The 25,082-nt window shown below is 38.8% G+C and overlaps 1 protein-coding gene across 1 annotated transcript in view; it reads left to right on the forward strand.

Moving 5' to 3' along the window:
- The window catches only part of LOC102964544, a 91,186-nt gene that overhangs the window by 17,421 nt on the left and 48,683 nt on the right, over positions 1 to 25,082 (forward strand). Inside the window, exons 12-13 of the mRNA XM_042965463.1 lie at positions 16,902 to 16,955; positions 17,687 to 17,791. Coding sequence (XP_042821397.1) covers positions 16,902 to 16,955; positions 17,687 to 17,791 — 159 coding nt within the window. The remainder of the gene's footprint in view (positions 1 to 16,901; positions 16,956 to 17,686; positions 17,792 to 25,082) is intronic.

Here is a 25,082-nt window from a genome sequence, read left to right on the forward strand (position 1 = left end):
TATGGTTCTCAAGATTCCCAATGCCCAAGTGCTAAGCCCACACCTCCCCTTATTCTGCTGCTAGCTCCTTGTGCAGGAGTGACAACTGCGTCCTCTAGAGCGAGCTCCAGTAGTAAGCATGCTCAGAAAACCGCCAGGAGTAGCAAGGGAGAAACCATAAACTTGAGCTAGAGCGCCACCTGGTGGAAAACAAAAGTTTTCAATAGCCAACCTGGTGAATTCTAAAGACCATTAAATATATATATAAAAGCTTAAAATTTGGCCACAAAGTCATTCTGACAAGTATAAGGTAACATCTCTTTGTGGTCCTGATTTGCATTTCCCTGAGATATCGCCTTACACCCATCAGAATGGCTAGAGTCAAAAAGACATGAAATAACTAGTAGTGGTGAGAATGTGGAGAAAAAGGAATGCTCATTCACTGTTGGTGGGGATATAGATTGGTGCAGCCATTGTGGAAAGCAGTATGGAGGCTCCTCAAAAAATTAAAAATAGAAATACCATATGATGCAATAATTCCACTACTGGGTATTTACCCAAAGAAAACAAAAACACCAATTTGAAAAGATGCGTGCACCTCTGTGTTTATTGCAGAATTGTTTACAACTGCCAAGATATGGAAGCAGCCCAAGTGTCCAATGATAGATGAATGGATAAAGAAGATGTGGTGTATATGTGCAATGGAATATTACTCAGCCATAAAAAAGGATGAGATCTTTCCACTTGCAACAACATGGATGGACCTAGAGAGTATTATGCTAAGTGAAATAAGTTAGAGAAAGATAAATACCATATGATTTCATTCATATGTGAATATAAAAAGAAATAAAGATTATACAAACAAAAAGCAGAATCAGACCTATAAATAGAGACAAACTGATGGTTGCTGTGGCGCAGGGGGAGTGGAGGTTGGGCAAAATGGAAGTAGGAGTTACAAGTGTCCAGTTACTGAGTATACGTCATGGGAGTAAAAGGTACAGCATAGGGAATATAGTCAATGGTGTTGTCATAGTGCTGCATAGTGACAGGTGGTATCTACGCTTGTAGTGAACATAGCATAACAGAGAGAGTTGTTGAATTACTATGTGTGTACCTGAAATTAATGTAACATGTATTGACTATACTCAAATTTTAAAAAATATGTTGAAAAAAATTAAAATTAAATTTGGCCACAAAGTGAACAAGAAGAGTGGAGGAAGCATACCTTCACAAAGACAAAGGAAAAACTCATAATAACAACACCATAGACTATAACGCCCCATCTGAAGACAACAGGCAAAAAGCTAAGGAGGTGTCTGTTCCTTCGAATGCCAAAGTAGCAACACATGACCACAGGAAAAATTTAAAATCAAGGAAATATGACATCATAAAAAGAAAATTATTATTCTTCAGAGGCTGAGCTCAAAGGTATGCATATTGACATCTAGTGGATAAAGAATTCAAGATAATTCTTTTGAAGAAACTCAATGAGCTACAAGAAAACTCAAAGAAAATTCAGTGAAATCAGGAATAAATGTAAGAACAAATTGAGTTCTGTCCCAAAGAAATTGAAATTATGAAAAAGAACCAAGCAGTAATTCTGGAGCTGAAGAATTTAGTGAATGAAATGAAAAATGCAATAGAGAGCATCAGTAGCAGGGCATACAAAATGGAAGAAAGAATAAATTACTTAGAGGATAGAAGTTTTGAAATAACATAGAATAAAAACAATAAATATTTTTTCCTTTTTTAAAATTTAAATTCTAGTTAGTTAACATAGAGTGCAATGTTGGATTCAGAAGTAGAATTTAGTCATTCATCACTTACATATAACACCAAGTGCTCATCATACCGAGTGCCCCCTTAATACCCATCCCCCATCTAGCCCATCACCCACCTACTTCCCTGTATCAACCCTCAGTTTGTTCTCTATTTAAGCATTTCTTACCATACCTTGAGATCATAACAGTCATATATGAAAGACCCAACACTAATATCATGCTCAATGGGGAAAAACTAAGAGCTTTCTCCCTAAGGTCAGGAGCATGACAGGGATGTCCACTCTCACCACTGTTATTCAACATAGTATTGGAAGTCTTAACCTCAGCAATCAGACAATGCAAAGAAATAAAAGGCATCCAAATAGGCCAGGAGGAAGTCAAACTTTCACCCTTTTCAGATGACATGATACTCTATGGAAAACCCAAAAGATTCCAAAAAAACCTGCTAGAACTGATCCATGAATTCAGCAAAGGTGTAGAATATAAAATCAATGCACAGAAATCGGTTGCATTCCTATACACCAATAATGAAACAACAGAAAGAGAAATCAAGGAATCAATCTCATTTACAATTGCACAAAAACCATAAAATACATAGGAATAAATCTAACCAAAGAGGTAAAAAATCTATACACTGAAAACTATAGAAAGCTTATGAAAGAAGTTGAAGAAGACACCAAAAAATGGAAAAATATTCCATGTTCCTGGATACGAAGAACAAATATTGTTAACATGTAAATACTACCCAGAGCAATCTACATGTTCAGTGCAATACCTATCAAAATAACACCAGCATTCTTCACAGAGCTAGAACAAACAATCCTAAAATTTGTATGGAACTACAAAAGACCCCGAATAGCCAAAGCAATCTTGAAAAAGAAAACCAAAGCATGAGGCATCATAATCCCGGACTTCAAGCTGTATTACAAAGCTGCAGTCATTAAGACAGTATGGTACTGGCACAAAAACAGACTCATATCAATGGAACAGAATAGGAAACCCAGAAATGGATCCACAAATGTACGGCCAACTAATCTTTGACAAGGCAGGAAAGAATATCCAATGGAATAAAGACAGTCTTCAGCAAGTGGTGCTGGGAAAACTGGACAGCGACATGCAGAAGAATGAACCTGGACCACTTTCTTACACCATACACAAAAATAAACTCAAAATGGATGAAAGACCTCAATGTAAACAGGAAGCCATCAAAATCCTTGAGGAGAAAGCAGGCAAAGACCTCTTTGATCTTGGCCGCAGCAACTTCTTACTCAACACGTCTCTGGAGACAAGGGAAGCAAAAGCAAAAATGAACTATTGGGACCTCATCAGAATAAAAAGCTTCTGCACAGTGAAGGAAACAATCAGCAAAACTAAAAGGCAGCCAAAAGAATGGGAGAAGATATTTACAAATGACATATCAGATAAAGGGTTAGTATCCAAAATCTATAAAGAATTTATCAAACTCAACACCCAAAAAAACAAATAACCCAGTGAAGAAATAAATGGGCAAAAGACATAAATAGACACTTCCCCAAAGAAGACATCCAGATGGCTAACAGACACATGAAAAAATGCTCAGCATCACTCATCATCAGGGAAATACAAATCAAAACCACCATGAGATACCACCTTACACCTATTAGAATGGCTAACATTAACGACTCAGGCAACAACAGATGTTGGCAAGGATGTGGAGAAAGAGGATCTCTTTTGCGCTGCTGGTGGGAATGCAAACTGGTGCAGCCACTCTGGAAAACAGTATGGAGGTTCCTCAAAAAATTAAAAGTAGAACTACCCCACGACCCAGCAATTGCACTACTAGGTATTTACCCAAGGGAATACACGTATGTTGTTTCAATGGGGCACATGCACCCCAATGTTTATAGCAACACTATCAACAATAGCCAGAGTATGGAAAGAGCCGAAACGTCCATCAATGGATGAATGGATAAAGAAGATATAATATATATATACAATGGAGTATTACTCAGCAATCAAAAAGAATGAAATCTTGCCATTTGCAACTACATAGAAGGAACTAGAGGGTATTATGCTAAGTGAAATTAGAGAAAAACAAATATCATATGACTTCACTCATATGAGGACTTTAAGATACAAAACAGATGAACATAAGGGAAGGGAAGCAAAAATAATATAAAAACAGGAAGGGGAACAAAACATAAGAGACTCTTAAATATGGAGAACAGAGGGTTACTGAAGGGGTTCTGGGAGGGGTTGGGCCAAATGGGTACGGGCACTAAGGAATCTACTCCTGAAATCATTGTCGCACTATATGGTAACTAACTTGAATGTAAATTTTAAAAGATAAATTAAATTTTAAAAAAGTTTCTTATGGCTTGTTTCCCTCTCTCTTTTTCTCCGCCTCCCATATGTTCATCTGTTTCATTTCTTAAATTCTACATATGATTGAAAATCATATGGTATTTATCTTTCTCTGACTTCTTTCACTTAGCACAATACACTCTAGCTCCATCTATGTCATTGCAAATGGCAAGATTTCATTCTTTTTGATGGCTGAGTAACATTCCATTGTACATATACCACATCTTCTTTATCCATTCATCAACTGATGGACACTTGGGCTATTTCCATAGTTTGGCTGTTGTTGATAATGCTGCTATAAACATCAGGGTGCATGTATCCCTTCAAATCTGTATTTTTTAAATGTTTGTTTATTTTTGAGAGAGAGAACAGGGGAGGGGCAGAGAGAGAGGGAGACAGAGGATCTGAAGCAGGCTCTGTGCTGACAGCAGAGAATCTGATGCAGGTTCAAACTCATGAACTGTGAGATCAAAGTCAGACGCTTAACCAACTGAACCACCCAGGTGCCCCTTGAAACTGTATTTTTGTATCCTTTGGGTAAATATCTAGTAGTGCAATTGTTGGATCACAGGGTAGTTCTAGTTGTAACTTTTTGAGAAACCTCCATACTATTCTCCAGAGTGGCTGCACCAGTTTTCATTCCCACCAAGAGTGCAAGAGGGAAAAACAAAGATTTTAAAAGAGCAAAGAAAGCCTATGCGAGCTACAGAATTCCATCAAAAGACAAATATTAGAATAATCAGTTCCCAGAAGGAAAAAAGGGAAAAGGAGGCAGAGAACAGAGAAATAATAGTTGAGAACCCCCCAAATCTGGGGAACAATTTGGACATCCAAGTCCATCAAGCTAATAATAGATCATCCTATTATCTCAATGCAAAAAAGACTTTATCTAAGACACATTATATTGAAACAGTCAAAAATCAATAGTATTAACTAGCTTTTTTGTGATAATCACTTCATAATCTATACAAATATCAAATTATTATGTTGTAAACCTGAAACTAATATGATGTTATATGTCAATTATATCTCAATTTTAAAAATCATTGATAAAAAGTCCTGAAAAGAACAGTAAAAAACAAATGTAACCCAGAAAGGAACTCCCACTATATGCTATCAACAGATTTCTCAGCAGAAACTCCAGAGTTTAATCACAGATTCAAAGTGCTGAAAGAGAAAACTTGCCAGCCGGAATACTTTATTCAGCAAAGTTATCCTTTACGTATGAAGGAGGAATAAAGGCTTTCCCAGACAAACAAAAGCTGAGGGAGTTCACCACTAATAGACCTGTCGGGCCAAGAAATACTGAATGGAGTTATTTAAGCTGAAATGAAAAGACACTATCCAGTCACCTGAAAACATACAAATGTACACAACATACTGGCAAAGGTGAAAAATATGCAGTTAGACTTTTTTAAAAACCTCCAATTCTATAATAGAATGGTGTGTTAATCAGTCAACTATAGCATAAAGGTTAAAAGAAGACTAGTAAAAATAACTATAGAACTTGGGAAGATGGCGGCGTAGGAGGACGCTGGGCTCACCGCGCGTCCTGCCGATCACTTAGATTCCACCTACACCTGCCTAACTAACCCGGAAAACCGCCAGAGGATTAGCAGAAGGGAGTCTCCGGAGCCAAGCGCAGACGAGAGGCCCACGGAAGAGGGTAGGAAGGGCGGCGAGGCGGGGCGCGCTCCACGGATTGGCGGGAGGGAGCCGGGGCGGAGGGGCGGCTCGCTGGCCAAGTGGAGCCCCCGAGTCTGGCTGGCAAAAGCGGAGGGGCCGGACGGACTGTGTTCCGACAGCAAGCGCGACTTCGCGTCTGGGAGGTCATAAGTTAACAGCTCTGCGCGGAAAGCGGGAAGGCTGGAGGACAAAGGGAGGGAGAGCTGCTGAGCCCCCGGACGGCAGAGCTCAGCTTGGCGGGGAACAAAGGCGCTCGCCAGCGCCATCTCCCCCGCCCATCCCCCAGCCAAAATCCCAAAGGGAACCAGTTCCTGCCGGGGAACTTGCTCGCCCAGCGCAAACACCCAACTCTGTGCTTCTGCGGAGCCAAACCTCCGGCAGCGGATCTGACTCCCTCCCGCTGCCACAGGGCTCCTCCTGAAGTGGATCACCTAAGGAGAAGCGAGCTAAGCCTGCCCCTCCAGCCCCCGTGCACCTTGCCTACCCACCCCAGCTAATACTCCAGATCCCCAGCAACACAAGCCTGGCAGTGTGCAAGTAGCCCAGACGGGCCACGCCACTCCACAGTGAATCCCGCCCCTAGGAGAGGGGAAGAGAAGGCACACACCAGTCTGACTGTGGCCCCAGCAGGGGGCTGAGGGCAGACATCAGGTCGGACTGCGGCCCCGCCCACCAACTCCAGTTATACACCACAGCACAGGGGAAGTGCCCTGCAGGTCCTCACCACTCCAGGGACTATCCAAAATGACCAAACGGAAGAATTCCCCTCAGAAGAATCTCCAGGAAATAACAACAGCTAATGAACTGATCAAAAAGGATTTAAATAATATAACAGAAAGTGAATTTAGAATAATAGTCATAAAATTAATCGCTGGGCTTGAAAACAGTATACAGGACAGCAGAGAATCTCTTGCCACAGAGATCAAGGGACTAAGGACCAGTCACGAGGAGCTGAAAAACGCTTTAAACGAAATGCAAAACAAAATGGAAACCACAACGGCTCGGCTTGAAGAGGCAGAGGAGAGAATAGGTGAACTAGAAGATAAAGTTATGGAGAAAGAGGAAGCTGAAAGAAAGAGAGATAAAAAAATCCAGGAGTATGAGGGGAAAATTAGAGAACTAAGTGATACACTAAAAAGAAATAATATACGCATAATTGGTATCCCAGAGGAAGAAGAGAGAGGGAAAGGTGCTGAAGGGGTACTTGAAGAAATTATAGCTGAGAACTTCCCTGAACTGGGGAAGGAAAAAGGCAATGAAATCCAAGAGGCACAGAGAACTCCCTTCAGACGTAACTTGAATCGATCTTCTGCACGACATATCATAGTGAAACTGGCAAAATACAAGGATAAAGAGAAAATTCTGAAAGCAGCAAGGGATAAACGTGCCCTCACATATAAAGGGAGACCTATAAGACTCGTGACTGATCTCTCCTTTGAAACTTGGCAGGCCAGAAAGGATTGGCAGGAGATCTTCAATGTGATGAACAGAAAAAATATGCAGCCGAGAATCCTTTATCCAGCAAGTCTGTCATTTAGGAGAGATAAAGGTCTTCCCAAACAAACAAAAACTGAAGGAATTCGTCACCACGAAACCAGCCCTACAAGAGATCCTAAGGGGGATCCTGTGAGACAAAGTACCAGAGACATCACTACAAGCATAAAACATACAGACATCACAATGACTCTAAACCCGTATCTTTCTATAATAACACTGAATGTAAATGGATTAAATGTGCCAACTAAAAGACATAGGGTATCAGAATGGATAAAAAAACAAGACCCATCTATTTGCTGTCTACAAGAGACTCATTTTAGATCTGAGGACACCTTTAGATTGAGAGTGAGGGGATGGAGAACTATTTACCATGCTACTGGAAGCCAAAAGAAAGCTGGAGTAGCCATACTTATATCAGACAAACTAGACTTTAAATTAAAGGCTGTAACAAGAGATGAAGAAGGGCATTATATAATAATCACAGGGTCTATCCATCAGGAAGAGCTAACTATTATAAATGTCTATGCGCCAAATACCGGAGCCCCCAGATATATAAAACAATTACTCATACACATAAGCAACCTTATTGATAAGAATGTGGTCATTGCAGGGGACTTTAACACCCCACTTACAGAAATGGATAGATCATCTAGACACACAGTCAATAAAGAAACAAGGGCCCTGAATGATACATTGGATCAGATGGACTTGACAGATATATTTAGAACTCTGCATCCCAAAGCAACAGAATATACTTTCTTCTCGAGTGCACATGGAACATTCTCCAAGATAGATCATATACTGGGTCACAAAACAGCCCTTCATAAGTTTACAAGAATTGAAATTATACCATGCATACTTTCAGACCACAATGCTATGAAGCTTGAAATCAACCACAGGAAAAAGGCTGGAAAACCTCCAAAAGCATGGAGGTTAAAGAACACCGTACTAACGAATGAGTGGGTCAACCAGGCAATTAGAGAAGAAATTTAAAAATATATGGAAACAAACGAAAATGAAAATACAACAATCCAAACGCTTTGGGACGCAGCGAAGGCAGTCCTGAGAGGAAAATACATTGCAATCCAGGCCTATCTCAAGAAACAAGAAAAATCCCAAATACAAAACCTAACAGCACACCTAAAGGAAATAGAAGCAGAACAGCAAAGGCAGCCTAAACCCAGCAGAAGAAGAGAAATAATAAAGATCAGAGCAGAAATAAACAATATAGAATCTAAAAAAACTGTAGAGCAGATCAACGAAACCAAGAGTTGGTGTTTTGAAAAAATAAACAAAATTGACAAACCTCTAGCCAGGCTTCTCAAAAAGAAAAGGGAGATGACCCAAATAGATAAAATCATGAATGAAAATGGAATGATTACAACCAATCCCTCAGAGATACAAACAATTATCAGGGAATACTATGAAAAATTATATGCCAACAAATTGGACAACCTGGAAGAAATGGACAAATTCCTAAACACCCACACTCTTCCAAAACTCAATCAGGAGGAAATAGAAAGCTTGAACAGACCCATAACCAGCGAAGAAATTGAATCGGTTATCAAAAATCTCCCAACAAATAAGAGTCCAGGACCAGATGGCTTCCCAGGGGAGTTCTACCAGACGTTTAAAGCAGAGATAATACCTATCCTTCTCAAGCTATTCCAAGAAATAGAAAGGGAAGGAAAACTTCCAGACTCATTCTATGAAGCCAGTATTACTTTGATTCCTAAACCAGACAGAGACCCAGTAAAAAAAGAGAACTACAGGCCAATATCCCTGATGAATATGGATGCAAAAATTCTCAATAAGATACTAGCAAATCGAATTCAACAACATATAAAAAGAATTATTCACCATGATCAAGTGGGATTCATTCCTGGGATGCAGGGCTGGTTCAACATTCGCAAATCGATCAACGTGATACATCACATTAACAAAAAAAAAGAGAAGAACCATATGATCCTGTCAATCGATGCAGAAAAGGCCTTTGACAAAATCCAGCACCGTTTCTTAATAAAAACCCTTGAGAAAGTTGGGATAGAAGGAACATACTTAAAGATCATAAAGGCCATTTATGAAAAGCCCACGGCTAACATCATCCTCAACGGGGAAAAACTGAGAGATTTTCCCTGAGATCAGGAACACGACAGGGATGCCCACTCTCACCGCTGTTGTTTAATATAGTGCTGGAAGTTCTAGCATCAGCAATCAGACAACAAAAGGAAATCAAAGGCATCAAAATTGGCAAAGATGAAGTCAAGCTTTCGCTTTTTGCAGATGACATGATATTATACATGGAAAATCCGATAGACTCCACCAAAAGTCTGCTAGAACTGATACATGAATTCAGCAAAGTTGCAGGATACAAAATCAATGTGCAGAAATCAGTTGCATTCTTATACACTAACAATGAAGCAACAGAAAGACAAATGAAGAAACTGATCCCATTCACAATGGCACCAAGAAGCATAAAATACCTAGGAATAAATCTAACCAAAGATGTAAAAGATCTGTATGCTGAAAACTATAGAAAGCTTATGCAGGTAATTGAAGAAGATATAAAGAAATGGAAAGACATTCCCTGCTCATGGATTGGAAGAATAAATATTGTCAAAATGTCAATACTACCCAAAGCTATCTACACATTCAATGCAATCCCAATCAAAATTGCACCAGCATTCTTCTCGAAACTAGAACAAGCAATCCTAAAATTCATATGGAACCACAAAAGGCCCCGAATAGCCAAAGTAATTTTGAAGAAGAAGACCAAAGCAGGAGGCATCACAATCCCAGACTTTAGCCTCTACTACAAAGCTGTCATCATCAAGACAGCATGGTATTGGCATAAAAACAGACACATAGACCAATGGAATAGAATAGAAACCCCAGAACTAGACCCACAAACGTATGGCCAACTCATCTTTGACAAAGCAGGAAAGAACATCCAATGGAAAAAAGACAGTCTCTTTAACAAATGGTGCTGGGAGAACTGGACAGCAACATGCAGAAGGTTGAAACTAGACCACTTTCTCACACCATTCACAAAAATAAACTCAAAATGGATAAAGGACCTGAATGTGAGACAGGAAACCATCAAAACCTTAGAAGAGAAAGCAGGAAAAGACCTCTCTGACCTCAGCCGTAGCAATCTCTTACTCGGCACATCCCCAAAGGCAAGGGAATTAAAAGCAAAAGTGAATTACTGGGACCTTATGAAGATAAAAAGCTTCTGCACAGCAAAGGAAACAACCGACAAAACTAAAAGGCAACCAACGGAATGGGAAAAGATATTTGCAAATGACACATCGGACAAAGGGCTAGTATCCAAAATCTATAAAGAGCTCATCAAACTCCACACCCGAAAAACAAATAACCCGGTGAAGAAATGGGCAGAAAACATGAATAGACACTTCTCTAAAGAAGACATCCGGATGGCCAACAGGCACATGAAAAGATGTTCAACGTCGCTCCTTATCAGGGAAATACAAATCAAAACCACACTCAGATACCACCTCACGCCAGTCAGAGTGGCCAAAATGAAGAAATCAGGAGACTATAGATGCTGGAGAGGATGTGGAGAAACAGGAACCCTCTTGCACTGTTGGTGGGAATGCAAACTGGTGCAGCCGCTCTGGAAAGCAGTGTGGAGGTTCCTCAGAAAATTAAAAATAGACCTACCCTATGACCCAGCAATAGCACTGCTAGGAATTTATCCAAGGGATACAGGAGTACTGATGCATAGGGGCACTTGTACCCCAATGTTTATAGCAGCACTCTCAACAATAGCCAAATTATGGAAAGAGCCTAAATGTCCATCAACTGATGAATGGATAAAGAAATTATGGTTTATATACACAATGGAATACTACGTGGCAATGAGAAAAAATGAAATATGGCCTTTTGTAGCAACGTGGATGGAACTGGAGAGTGTGATGCTAAGTGAAATAAGCCATACAGAGAAAGACAGATACCATATGGTTTCACTCTTATGTGGATCCTGAGAAACATAACAGAAACCCATGGGGGAGGGGAAGAAAAAAAAAAAAAAAAAAGAGGTTAGAGTGGGAGAGAGCCAAAGCATAAGAGACTGTTAAAAACTGAGAACAAACTGAGGGTTGATGGGGGGTGGGAGGGAGGGCAGGGTGGGTAATGGGTATTGAGGAGGGCACCTTTTGGGATGAGCACTGGGTGTTGTATGGAAACCAATTTGACAGTAAATTTCATATATTAAAAAATAAAAAAAAAACTATAACTACTATAAATTATTAACAAATACACATATTAAAAATAGGTCAATTGTAGCATCAGTGATGTGAAACTGAGAAATATAAGGATGGAGACTTTGTAGGTGATTGAAGTAAGTTGCCATAAGCCTAAAGTGGACTGTTTTATCTATAAGATATTTTATGTAAACCCTATGGTGTCACAACAAAGCAAAAACCTGGATTAAATTTACAAAAGATACAAAGAGGGGGGTCAGAGGATACCACCACCAAACCTTACCAATTCATAAAGGTAGGCAGAAACAGAAGGGAAAAGAAACAATGGAACACAAAACAGCCAGAAAGCGATTAATAAGATGGCATTAGTAAGTTCTGACATACCAATAACTACTCTAAATGTGAATGGATTGAATTCACCAGTCAAAAGTGATTGGATGGATAAAAACAAGATCCAACTATATGCTGCCTACAAGAGACTCACTTCAGCTTTAAGGACACACATAGGCTCAAAGTAAAGAGATTGAAAAAGGCATTTCATGTGAGTGAAACCAAAAGAAACAGGGACAGCTATGATTATATCAGACAAACTAGATTTTAAATAAAAAATGGTAACAAGAGACAAAGAAAGTCATTACATAATAATAAAGGGGTAAAATCATCAAAAAGATACAGCAATCATAAATATACACAAACTCACCATCACAGCATCCAAATATATTAAGCAAATGCTAACAGATCTGAGAGGGGAAATAGATAGCAGTACAATAATAGTAGGGAACTTGAATGTCCTGCTTTCAACAGTGAAATAAGTACATTATCCAAAGACAATGGTATGACACTAGAAATCAACAACTTGAGGAAACCTGGAAAATCTACAAATGTGTGGAAACTAAACAACACACTCTTGGCAAGTCAATGGGTTGACGAAATCAAAGGGAAATCAAAGAATACCTTGAAACAAATGAAAATGGAAATACAACATACAAAACCTATGGGATTCTTTAAAATAGTTCTGTTAGAGAAGTTTAGAGTGATAAATGAATATTTCAGGAAATAAGAAAGATCACATATAAGCAACCTAACTTTATACCTAAAGGAACTAGAAAAAAAAAAAAAAAGAAGAAGAACAGTTAAGCTCACATTAGTGGAGGAAAGAAATAAGAAAGATCAGAGTGGAAATAAATGAAATAGAGATTAAAAAAAAGCAATAAAAAAGATAAGTAAAACTAAGAGCTGATTTTTTAACAAACAAAATTGACAACTCTTAATGAGGTTCAAAAAAGTAGAAGACTCAAAGAAAATCAGAAATGAAAGAGGAGAAATTACAACTGACACTATAGATAACAGGAATAGATAATTTCCAAAAACATACAACTTATGAAGACTGAATTAAGAAATAGAAAATTGAACAGACTAATAATGAGTAAGGAGATTGATTCAGTAATGAAAAACTTCCCAACCTAGAAAACTCCAGGACCAGATGGCTTCACTGGCAAATATTACCAAAAGTTTAAAGAATTCATGCCACTCCTTCTTGGGGTACCTGGGTGGTTCAGTGGGTTAAGTGGCCAACTCTTGATTTCAGCTCAGGTCATGATCTTGTAGTTGTGAGATAGAGCCCTATATCAGGCTCCAGGCTGAGCATGGAGCCTGCTTGAGATTCTCTTTCTCTCTCCCTCTACCCCTCTCCCCTGCTTGCGCTCTTTCTTAAAAAAAAATGTTAAAGATGATAGAGGAGTCTCAAGTAATGGATAAGTAATATGTATGACAACAAGTAAGCAATACAAAACTAGTCAGTATTATAAAGATAAAATAAATTTCAAGAGTCTGCTGTCTCTTCAAAAAAAAAAAAAGAAGAATGTTAAAGAATTCCACTCCTTCTCAAACTCTGCCAAAAAGGCTGAAGAGAAAGGAACATTTCCAAACTCATTCTACAAGACCAGCATCACCTGCTACAAAAATGAAAACTATATACCAATATCCCTGATGGACACAGATGCAAAATTCTCAACAATGTATTGCCATGCCAAATTCAAGAACTCATTAAAAGGATTATACACCATGACCAAGTAGGATTTATCCATGGAATGCAAATATGGCTCAATATATGCATAGCAATACATGTGATACACTAATTAATAGAATGAAAGATAAAATTGTATGATCATCTTAGTAGATACAGAAAAACATTTGACCAAACACAACATCCTTTCATGATAAAAACCTCAACAGATTGGGTATAAAAAGAAAATACCTCAGCATAAAAAGGGCCATATGCAACAAACCCACAGCAATTATACTCAATGGTGGAAAACCAAAACCTTTTCCTTTAAGATTAGGAACAAGACAAGGGTGTTCCTTCTCAACACTTTTGTTCAACATAATCCCGGAAATACTAGCTAAAGCAATCAGGCATGACAAAGAAATAAAAGGCATCCAAATCATCGAGGAAGAAGCAAAATTGTCATTAATTGCAAAGGATATTGAAATGCAAGTGACATTGAAAATCTCAAAGGCTCAACTAAGAAAAAGTGTTGGATATAATCAATTAATTCAGTTAAGCTGCAGGATATAAAGCAATAAACAGAAATCAATTGCATTTCTATATACGAACAATAAAACATCTGGAAAAAAAAAAAAAAACTTATCCCAGGAGTGCCTGGCTGGCTCAGTCAGTAGAGCATGTGACTCTTGATCTCACAGTCTTAAGTTCAAGCCCCATATTAGGCATAGAGCTTACTTTTTAAAAAAGTAAAATGAATGAATAAATGAAACCTATCCCATTCACAATAGCATCACAAACAATAAAATACCTAGAAGTGGAAGTGGAAGATTTGTAGAATGAATTCTACAAGACTTTGTTGAAAGAAATCAAAGAAGACATAAACAATTGGAAGGACATCCTGTGCTCATAGATTGAGTTAATGTTAAAATTCCCATGCTACTTGAAGCTGTCTCTAGATTCAATGCAATTCTTATAAAAATTCCATGGTATTTTTCACAGAAATAGAAAATACAATCCTAAATATTGTATAGAACCACAAAAGATCCTGAATGTCCAAAGCAATCATGAGAAAGAACAAAATCTGAGGCATCTCACTTCCGGATTACAAAGTTTTGTTAACTAAAACAGTATGGTACTGACATAAAAATAGACACATATGCAAATGGAATAGAAGAGAGAGCCCAGAACTAAACCCCCATATATACAGTCAACTAATATTTGATAAGGAAACCAAGAACATGCAATGAGGAAAGGATTGTCTTTTCAACAAATGATGTTGGGAAAACTAGATAAATACATGCAGAAGACTAAAACTTAACCCCTATCTTACACAACTCACATAAAATATCTTGAAATGGATCAAAGACTTAAACATAAGACCCAATTTGGTAAAATTCCTGGAAGAACACATCGGGAAGGAAGTCCTTGACATTGGTCCTAGCGATGGTATTTTGGATATGACACCAAAAATACAAACAACAAAAAAATTTAACAAGTGGAACTACATAAAACTTGTGCACTGCAAAAGAAACAATTAATGAAATGAAAATGTAACCTACAGAATGGAAAAAAAAATTTTCAAGCCATGTATAGGATAAAAAGGTAATATTCAAATGATATAAGGAATTCACACAACTCAATAGCAAAAGACAAATGTTTTTACAGGCAGAGTATTTAGGAGTGCCTGGGTGGCTCAGTTGGTTAAATGTCTGACTTCAGCTCAGGTCATGATCTCGTGGTTCATGGGTTTGAGCCCCATGTCAGGGTCTGTGCTGACAGCTCACAGCCTGGAGCCTGCTTCAGATTCTGTGTCTTCCTCTCTCTCTATCTGCTTCTCCCCTTCTCTCTCTCTCTCTCTCTCTCTCTCTCTCTCACTCTCTCTCTCTCTCTCTTTCTCTCTCTTTCTCTATGAAAAATAAATAAACATTAAAAAAAATTTAAGGCAGAGTATTTAAATAGACATTTTCCAAAGACATACAGATGGCCAACATGTACATGAAAAGGTGCTCAACATCACTAATCATTAAGGAAGTGCAAATCAAAATCACAATAAGATACCTCCTCACACCTGTAAAAATGGCTATCATCGAGAAGACAAGAGATAACAAGTGTTGGTGAGGATGTGGAGAAAAGGGAACACTTGTACACTGTTGATGGAATTGTAAACTGGTTTGGCCACTATGGAGAAAAATATGGAGGCTTCTCAAAAGAATTAAAAATAAAACTACAATACATATACAATCCCACTTCTGGATATATATCCGAAAAAAGTAAAAACAGGTTATCAAAGAGATTTATGCACTCCCATGTTTATTGCAGCATTATTTATAGCAGCCAAGATATGGAAACAACCTAAGTGCCTATCAATGAGTGAATGAATAAAGAAGATGTGTATTATAGTCAATGGAATACTATTCAGCCATGAGAAAAGAAAAAATCCTACCATTTGCAACAACATGGGTAGACCTTGAGGACATTATGCTACGTGAGATAGGTGAAGCAGAGAAAGGCAAATACTGAATGATATCTCATATATGTGAAATCTAAAAAAAAACAAAAAAACAAAAAAAAAAAAAAAAAACAAAAAAAACCTCGACAGTGGAATGCTAGTTACCGGGGCTGGGTAGTAGGGGGAATCATGGAAGAATGGAGAGATGTTGTTTAAGGATACATACTTACAACTAGTAGATAAATGAGTCCTAGAGATCTAGTATACAGAACGTGATTATAGAAAACAAAACTGTATTGTAAACATTAAAGTTGCTAAGTAGCCAGATCTTAATTTTACCCATCGCAAAAAGAAATAATTTTTTGATGTGATAGAGGTATTAGCTAATGATACAATGGCAATCATACTACAATATAAATATATCAAATCAATATGTTGTATACCCTAAACTTCACAATGTTGTATGTCAATTATACTCAGTGTTTAAAAATTAAGAGAAAAATAAATTTAGAAAGAGCCACTTCTGATATAAAATATTCTGTCCTTACCACTTAAATATTAATTTGGGAGTAATGTTCTCTTTGGGGTACTGCTGTTATGGATAAACATTTTTCAATGTTGGAACCAGCATCTATAACAAGTCTAAAGCTAAAGATAGGAAAAAGGTGATAAAACAGTTGTAGAAGGGAAAGGAGGGACACTTTAGAAAAAAAAAGAAAGAAAGAAATCTGTTTTAACATGTTAGAGTTCTACCAATAGTAACTCAGATGCAGAGATGAATAGTTACCTTGAGAATCTTAGTCATCTCTTTGCTTCCTTCTTCTTTGGAATTATAACTAGTAATAACTTGTAAAAATCTACAAATAACTAAATGCTACTGACTTTCTCTGTTTCCACTTCTTAGTCAACCAAATTTGACCCTTATCTTACAGATAACAATAAGGTGTATAAAAAAAGGTTGATGGATGGAGTGAAGAGATACAGAGGTAAGTGAGAAGCATGCCAAGAAAGAGAAAACATCTTCAAGCTTTTGCATTTACTTTTCTAAAATCTCTCTTGTTTCTCAATGATTAGACTGCTAATTATGTTATTCTATTTTTTTTAATGAGCTGTCATTCTTGGCTGTACACAGTCACATTTGGGAAAATAACCTACACTGTTTTGTCATTGTAGCAAATTTCAAATCTTATTTAATGGTAAGAAATTTGTGTATTGGTTGTCTCTTTGCTATAACTCATCAGTCTTGCTTGCTCTTCTCTCTCTTCTGGGCAAACTCATCATACAAGTTGCTATAATAGTGTTTTCTGGAAAATTGACAGGGAGAATTTTTCTATTCTTAATCCTTAGCTAATTCTTTTGATCACTCCGAGAACTTAATGGTAACACTGCTTTTTACTTCCTATTTGTGTTTCTTTTTTAACGTTTTTTTTTTATTTATTTTTGGGACAGAGAGAGACAGAGCATGAACGGGGGAGGGGCAGAGAGAGAGGGAGACACAGAATCGGAAACAGGCTCCAGGCTCCGAGCCATCAGCCCAGAGCCTGACGCGGGGCTCGAACTCACGGACCGCGAGATCGTGACCTGGCTGAAGTCGGACGCTTAACCGACTGCGCCACCCAGGCGCCCCCCTATTTGTGTTTCTTGATTTGTATGACCAAGCAGTTTTCCCTCTTTGGCATAAATACAAATTTATTTTGTTATCTCTTTCTTTCCTAAGGAGGAAAGGTTAATATCAATAAAATAAATGATGCTCTTGAAAATATGGAATTCCCACTTGAAGAGGAAGAAATTGAGAAATTGTGCAATCACCTGCCAGTTGATGGTGAGCATTTCAAGTACACAGTGCCCTGTAAGGAAATTTTTGTTTTTCTGTAGGAAGATCTTTTTTTATTATTATTATTATATGAAATTTATTGTCAAATTAGTTTCCATACAACACCCAGTGCTCATCCCAAAAGATGCCCTCTTCAATGCCCATCACCTACCCTCCCCCTCCCTCCCACCCCCCATCAATCCTTAGTTTGTTCTCAGTTTTTAAGAGTCTCTTATGCTTTGGCTCTCCCCCACTCTAACCTCTTTTTTTTCTTTTTTTTCCTTCCCCTCCTCCATGGGTTTCTGTTAAGTTTCTCAGGATCCACATAAGACTGAAACCATACGGTATCTGTCTTTCTCTGTATGGCTTATTTCACTTAGCATCACACTCTCCAGTTCCATCCACGTTGCTACAAAGGGCCATATTTCATTTTTTCTCATTGCCACGTAGTAGTCCATTGTGTATATAAACCACAATTTCTTTATCCATTCATCAGTTGATGGACTTTTAGGCTCTTTCCATAATTTGGCTATTGTTGAGAGTGCCGCTATAAACATTGGGGTACAAGTGCCCCTATGCATCAGTACTCCTGTATCCCTTGGGTAAATTCCTAGCAGTGCTACTGCTGGGTCATAGGGTAGGTCTATTTTTAATTTTTTGAGGAACCTCCACAATGTTTTCCAGAGCGGCTGCACCAGTTTGCATGCCCACCAACAGTGCAAGAGGGTTCCCGTTTCTCCACATCCTCTCCAGCACCTATAGTCTCCTGATTTGTTCATTTTGGCCACTCTGACTGGCGTGAGGTGATATCCGAGTGTGGTTTTGATTTGTATTTCCCTGATGCTGAGGGATGTTGAGCATCTTTTCATGTGCCTGTTGGCCATCCGGATGTCTTCTTTAGAGAAGTGTCTATTCATGTTTTCTGCCCATTTCTTCACTGGGTTATTTGTTTTTCCAGTGTGGAGTTTGGTGAGCTCTTTATAGATTTTGGATACTAGCCCTTTCTCTGATATGTTATTTGCAAATATCTTTTCCCATTCTGTTGGTTGCCTTTTAGTTTTGTTGATTGTTTCCTTTGCTGTGCAGAAGGTTTTTATCTTCATGAGGTCCCAATAGTTCATTTTTGCTTTTAATTCCCTTGCCTTTGGGGATGTGTCAAGTAAGAAATTGCTACGGCTGAGGTCAGAGAGGTCTTTTCCTGCTTTCTCCTCTAGTGTTTTGATGGTTTCCTGTCTCACATTCAAGTCCTTTATGCATTTTGAGTTACTTTTTGTGAATGGTGTGAGAAAGTGGTCTAGTTTCATTCTTCTGCATGTTGCTGTCCACTTCTCCCAGCACCATTTGTTAAAGAGACTCTTTTTTCCATTGGATATTCTTTCCTGCTTTGTCAAAGATAAGTTGGCCATCCTTTTGTGGGTCTAGTTCTGGGGTTTCTATTCTATTCCATTGGTCTATGTATCTGTTTTTGTGCCAATACCATGCTGTCTTGATGATGACAGCTTTGTAGTAGAGCTAAAGTCTGGGGTTGTGATGCCTCCTGCTTTGGTCTTCTTCTTTAAAATTACTTTGGCTATTCGGGGCCTTTAGTGGTTCCATATGAATTTTAGGATTGCTTGTTCTAGCTTCGAGAAGAATGCTGGTGCAATTTTGATTGGGATTGCATTGAATGTGTAGATAGCTTTGGGTAGTATTGACATTTTGACAATATTTACTCTCCCAACCCATGAGCACGGAATGTTTTTCCATTTCTTTATATCTTCTTCAATTTCCTTCATAAGCTTCCTATAATTTTCAGCATACAGATCTTTTACATCTTTGGTTAGATTTATCCCTAGGTATTTTATGCTTCTTGGTGCCATTGTGAATGGGATCAGTTTCTTTATTTGTCTTTCTGTTGCTTCATTATTAGTGTATAAGAATGCAACTGATTTCTGTACATTGATTTTGTATCCTGCAACTTTGCTGAATTCATGTATCAGTTCTAGCAGACTTTTGGTGGAGTCTATCAGATTTTCCACGTATAATATCATGTCATCTGCAAAAAGTGAAAGCTTGACTTCATCTTTGCCAATTTTGATGCCTTTGATTTCCTTTTGTTGTCTGATTGCTGATGCTAGAACGTCCAACACTATGTTAAACAACAGCGGTGAGAGTGGACATCCTGTTGTGTTCCTGATCTCAGAGAAAAAGCTCTCAGTTTTTCCCCATTGAGGATGATATTAGCTGTGGGCTTTTCATAAATGGCTTTTATGATGTTTAAGTATGTTCCTTCTACCCTGACTTTCTCGAGGGTTTTTATTAGGAAAGGATGCTGAATTTTGTCAAATGCTTTTTCTGCGATTGACAGGATCATATGATTCTTATCTTTTCTTTTATTAATGTGATGTATCACGTTGATTGATTTGCAAATGTTGAACCACCCCTGCATCCCAGGAATGAATCCCACTTGATCATGGTGAATAATTCTTTTTAGAAGCTGTTGAATTCGATTTGCTAGTATCTTATTGAGAATTTTTACATCCATATTCATCAGGGATATTGGCCTGTAGTTCTCTTTTTTTACTGGGTCTCTGTCTGGTTTAGGAAACAAAGTAATACTGGCTTCATAGAATGAGTCTCATAGAATGAGGGAAGGAAGTTTTCCTTCCCTTTCCATTTTTTGGAATAGCTTGAGAAGGATAGGTATTATCTCTGCTTTAAATGTCTGGTAGAATTCCCAGGGAAGCCATCTGGTCCTGGACTCTTATTTGTTGGGAGATTTTTGATAACTGATTCAATGTCTTCGCTGGTTATGGGGTCTGTTCAAGCTTTCTGTTTCCTCCTGTTTGAATTTTAGAAGTGTGTGCATGTTTAGGAATTTGTCCATTTCTTCCAGGTTGTCCAGTTTGTTGGCATATAATTTTTCATAGTATTCCCTGATAATTGCTTGTATCTCTGAGGGATTGGTTGTAATAATTCCATTTTCATTCATGATTTTATCTATTTGGGTCATCTCCCTTTTCTTTTTGAGAAGCCTGGCTAGAGGTTTGTCAATTTTGTTTATTTTTTCAAAAAACCAACTCTTGGTTTCATTGATCTGCTCTACAGTTTTTTTAGATTCTATATTGTTTATTTCTGCTCTGATCTTTATTATTTCTCTTCTGCTGCTGGGTTTGGGGTGTCTTTGCTGCTCTGCTTCTACTTCCTTTAGGTGTGCTGTTAGATTTTGTATTTAGGATTTTTCTTGTTTCTTGAGATAGGCCTGGATTGCAATGTATTTTCCTCTCAGGATTGCCTTCACTGCATCCCAAAGCGTTTGGATTGTTGTATTTTCATTTTCGTTTGTTTCCATATATTTTTTAATTTCTTCTCTAATTGCCTGGTTGACCCATTCATTCTTTAGTAGGGTGTTCTTTAACCTCCATGCTTTTCGAGTTTTTCCAGACTTTTTCCGTGGTTGATTTCAAGCTTCATAGCGTTGTGGTCTGAAAGTATGCATGGTATGATTTCAATTCTTGTATACTTATGAAGGGCTGTTTTGTGACACAGTGTGTGATCTATCTTGGAGAATGTTCCATGTGCACTCGAGAAGAAAGTATATTCTGTTGCTTTGGGATGCAGAGTTCTAAATAGATCTGTCAAGTCCATCGGATCCAATGTATCATTCAGGACCCTTGTTTCTTTATTGACCGTATGTCTAGATGATCTATACATTGCTGTGAGTGGGGTGTTAAAGTCTGCTGCAATTACCACATTCTTATCAATAAGGTTGCTTATGTTTATGAGTAATTGTTTTATATATCTGGGGGCTCCCGTATTCGGCACATAGACATTTATAATTGTTAGTTCTTCTTGATGGATAGACCCTGTAATTATTATATCATGCCCTTCTTCATCTCTTGTTACAGCCTTTAATTTAAAGTCTAGTTTGTCTGATATAAGTATGGCTACTCCAGCTTTCTTTTGACTTCCAGTAGCATGGTAAATAGTTCTCCATCCCCTCACTTTCAATCTGAAGGTGTCCTCAGGTCTAAAATGAGTCTCTTGTAGACAGCAAATAGATGGGTCTTGTTTTTTTATCCATTCTGATACCCTATGTCTTTTGGTTGGCACATTTAGTCCATTTACATTCAGTGTTATTAATAGAAAGATATGGGTTTAGACTCATTGTGATGTCCGTAGGTTTTATGCTTGTAGCGATGTCTCTGGTACTCTGTCTCACAGGATCCCCCTTAGGATCTCTTGTAGGGCTGGTTTAGTGGTGACAAATTCCTTCAGTTTTTGTTTGCTTGGGAAGACCTTTATCTCTCCTCCTATTCTAAATGACAGACTTGCTGGATAAAGGATTCTCGGCTGCATATTTGTTCTGTTCATCACATTGAAGATATCCTGCCATTCCTTTCTGGCCTGCCAAGTTTCAGTAGAGAGATCGGTCACAAGTCTTATAGGTCTCCCTTTATATGTCAGAGCACGTTAATCCCTCGCTGCTTTCAGAATTTTCTCTTTATCCTTGTACTTTGCCAGTTTCACTATGATATGTCGTGCAGAAGATTGATTCAAGTTACATCTGAAGGGAGTTCTCTGTGCCTCTTGGATTTCTATGCCTTTTTTCTTCCCCAGATCAGGGAAGTTCTCAGCTATGATTTCTTCAAGTACACCTTCAGCACCTTTCCCTCTCTCTTCCTCCTCTGGAATACCAATTATGCGTAGATTATTTCTCTTTAGTGCATCACTTAGTTCTCTAATTTCCCCTCATACTCCTGGATTTTTTAATCTCTCTTTTTCTCAGCTTCTTCTTTTTCCATTATTTTATCTTCTAGTTCACCTATTCTCTCTTCTGCCTCTTCAAGCTGTGGTTGTCTCCATTTTATTTTGCAGCTCGTTTATAGCATTTTTTAGCTCCTCCTGGCTGTTCCTTAATCCCTTGATCTCTGTAGCAATAGATTCTCTGCTGTCCTCTATACTGTTTTCAAGCCCAGTAATTAATTTTATGACTATTATTCTATATTCACTTTCTGTTACATCGTTTAAATCCTTTTTGATCAGTTCGTTAGCTATTGTTATTTCCTTGAGATTCTTTTGAGGGGAATTCTTCCATTTCTTCATTTTGGATAGTCCCTGGAGTGGTGCGGGATTGTGGGGCACTTCCCCTGTGCTGTCTTGAATAACTTGCATTGGTGGGTGGGGCCGCAGTCAGACCTGATGTCTGCCCCCAGCCCACAGTCAGACTGGTGTGTGCCTTCTCTTCCCCTCTCCTAGGGGCAGGATCCACTGTGGGGTGGCGTGGCCTGTCTGGGCTACTTGCACACTGCCAGGCTTGTGGTGCTGGGGATCTGGCGTATTAGCTGGGGTGGATTGGCAAGGTGCATGGGGGCGGGAGGGGCAGGCTCAGGTCACTTTTCCTGGGAGATCTGCTTTGGGAGGGGCCCTGTGGCAGCAGGAGGGAGTCAGACCCACTGAGGGACGGATCCGCAGAAGCACAGCGTTGGGTGTTTGCGTGGTGGTAGCAAGTTCCCTGGCAGGAACCGGTTCCCTTTGGGATTTTGGCTGGGGGATGGGTGAGGGAGATGGCACTGGCGAGCGCCTTTGTTCCCCGCCAAGCTGAGCTCTGTCATCCGGGGCTCAGCAACTCTCCCTCCCATTGTCCTCCAGCCCTCCCGCTCTCTGAGCAGAGCTGTTAACTTATAACCTTCCGGATGTTAAGTCCCACTTGCTGTCAAAACACACTCCATCCGGCCCCTCCGCTTTTGCAAGCCAGACTCAGGGGCTCTGCTTGGCCAGCAGGCTGCCCCTCCGCCCAGGCTTCCTCCCTCCAGTCCGTGTAGCGCACACCACCTCTCCGCCCTTCCTACCCTCTTCCGTGGACCTCTCATCTACGCTTGGCTCCGGAGAATCTGTTCTGCTAGTCTTCTGGCGATTTTCTGGGTTATTTAGGCAGGTGTGGGTGGAATCTAAGTGATCCGCAGGACGCGGTGAGCTCAGAGTCCTCCTACGCCTCCATCTTCCCACACCAAGCTCTGTAGGAAGATCTTAAACATACTTACTAATTTCATGGAAAAAGCCAGAAGTTTATAGATACCCAATCCTAAAGAATGGAGATATATTGTCTCAATATTAATCTTAAATAAAATATCAATAATTGCTTATATTGCTGCTTGAAGAGTTCCTATGCCAGAGAATACCAAAATGAGATGAAAATCAGTGTTGGGATCAAGTAAACAAGTTAAAAAATTAAGCTAAACAGGGGCACCTGGGTGGCTCAGTCAGTTAAGCATCCGGCTTAACTGATTTTGGCTCAGGTCATGATCTTGAAGTTTGTGAGATCGAGCCCCATGTTAGGCTCTATGCTGACATTTTAGGGCCTGCTTGGGATTCTCTCTCTTCTTGTCTCCCTGCCCCTCCCCCAACCAAATGAATACATAAACATGTTAAAAAATAAAAGTGAAAAAAAATAAAGCAAACAAAAAAGTATTTTTGAGGGGTAGGGAGAGAAAATTATAAAGGAATTCAGAAAGCAACAAAAAGAAATGGGGAAAGGTGCTGGAAACTGTTAAATGTTATTTGTACTATTGTAAAATATATACAGCATATATCTAACAATCACATTAAAATTAATTCACAGGTATCAAACTTTAAATTACACAGAAATTACCTGCCCCCTCAAGACTGTGATCAAATATGTTTTAGGTGGAGGCTATGAATCTTAATTTTATTTTTTAAATGCTTATTTATTTATTTTGGAGAGAGAGAGAGAGAGAGGCAGGGCAGGGCGCGAGCAGGGGAGGGGTAGAGAGAGGAGACACAGAATCCGAAGCAGGCTCCAGGCTCCGAGCTGCCAGCACAGAGCCCGATGTGGGGCTCAAACCCAGGAACTGTGAGATCATGACCTGAGCCAAAGTCAGAACTGAGCCACCCAGGTGCCCCTATGAATCTTAATTTTAAATAAGCAACCCCCACTATAGTTAATTTGTTGAAATAGCTAACCTTTATGATATAGAGAAAAATATAATTAGTATATTTATCTAGGATTAGCACTTTTTGGCATGGTTTTCAGCAATAGCATTTGATCAAAGCACTCTGTTTAAGTCTTAGTATCTTGAGCATCTTAACATGTTTAGTATCTTGAAATGATTCTGTGGATTAATTAATAGTTTGATAAGTATCCTAGAAGTGTTGGTGTATGAGTTTATCTACTATGATCTGATCATGCTTGAAATCAAGCGTTGTCAAAATGCTTGTCAAAAAAGTAGTCTCCTATTTCTTATCTGAAACTATTTCTTTTTCACATGTGTAACACATGAGCCAGACAAGATTTTAAAAC

Source organism: Panthera tigris, chromosome E1 (genome assembly GCF_018350195.1).
Source record: "Panthera tigris isolate Pti1 chromosome E1, P.tigris_Pti1_mat1.1, whole genome shotgun sequence".
Classification (NCBI taxonomy): Eukaryota; Metazoa; Chordata; class Mammalia; order Carnivora; family Felidae; genus Panthera; species Panthera tigris.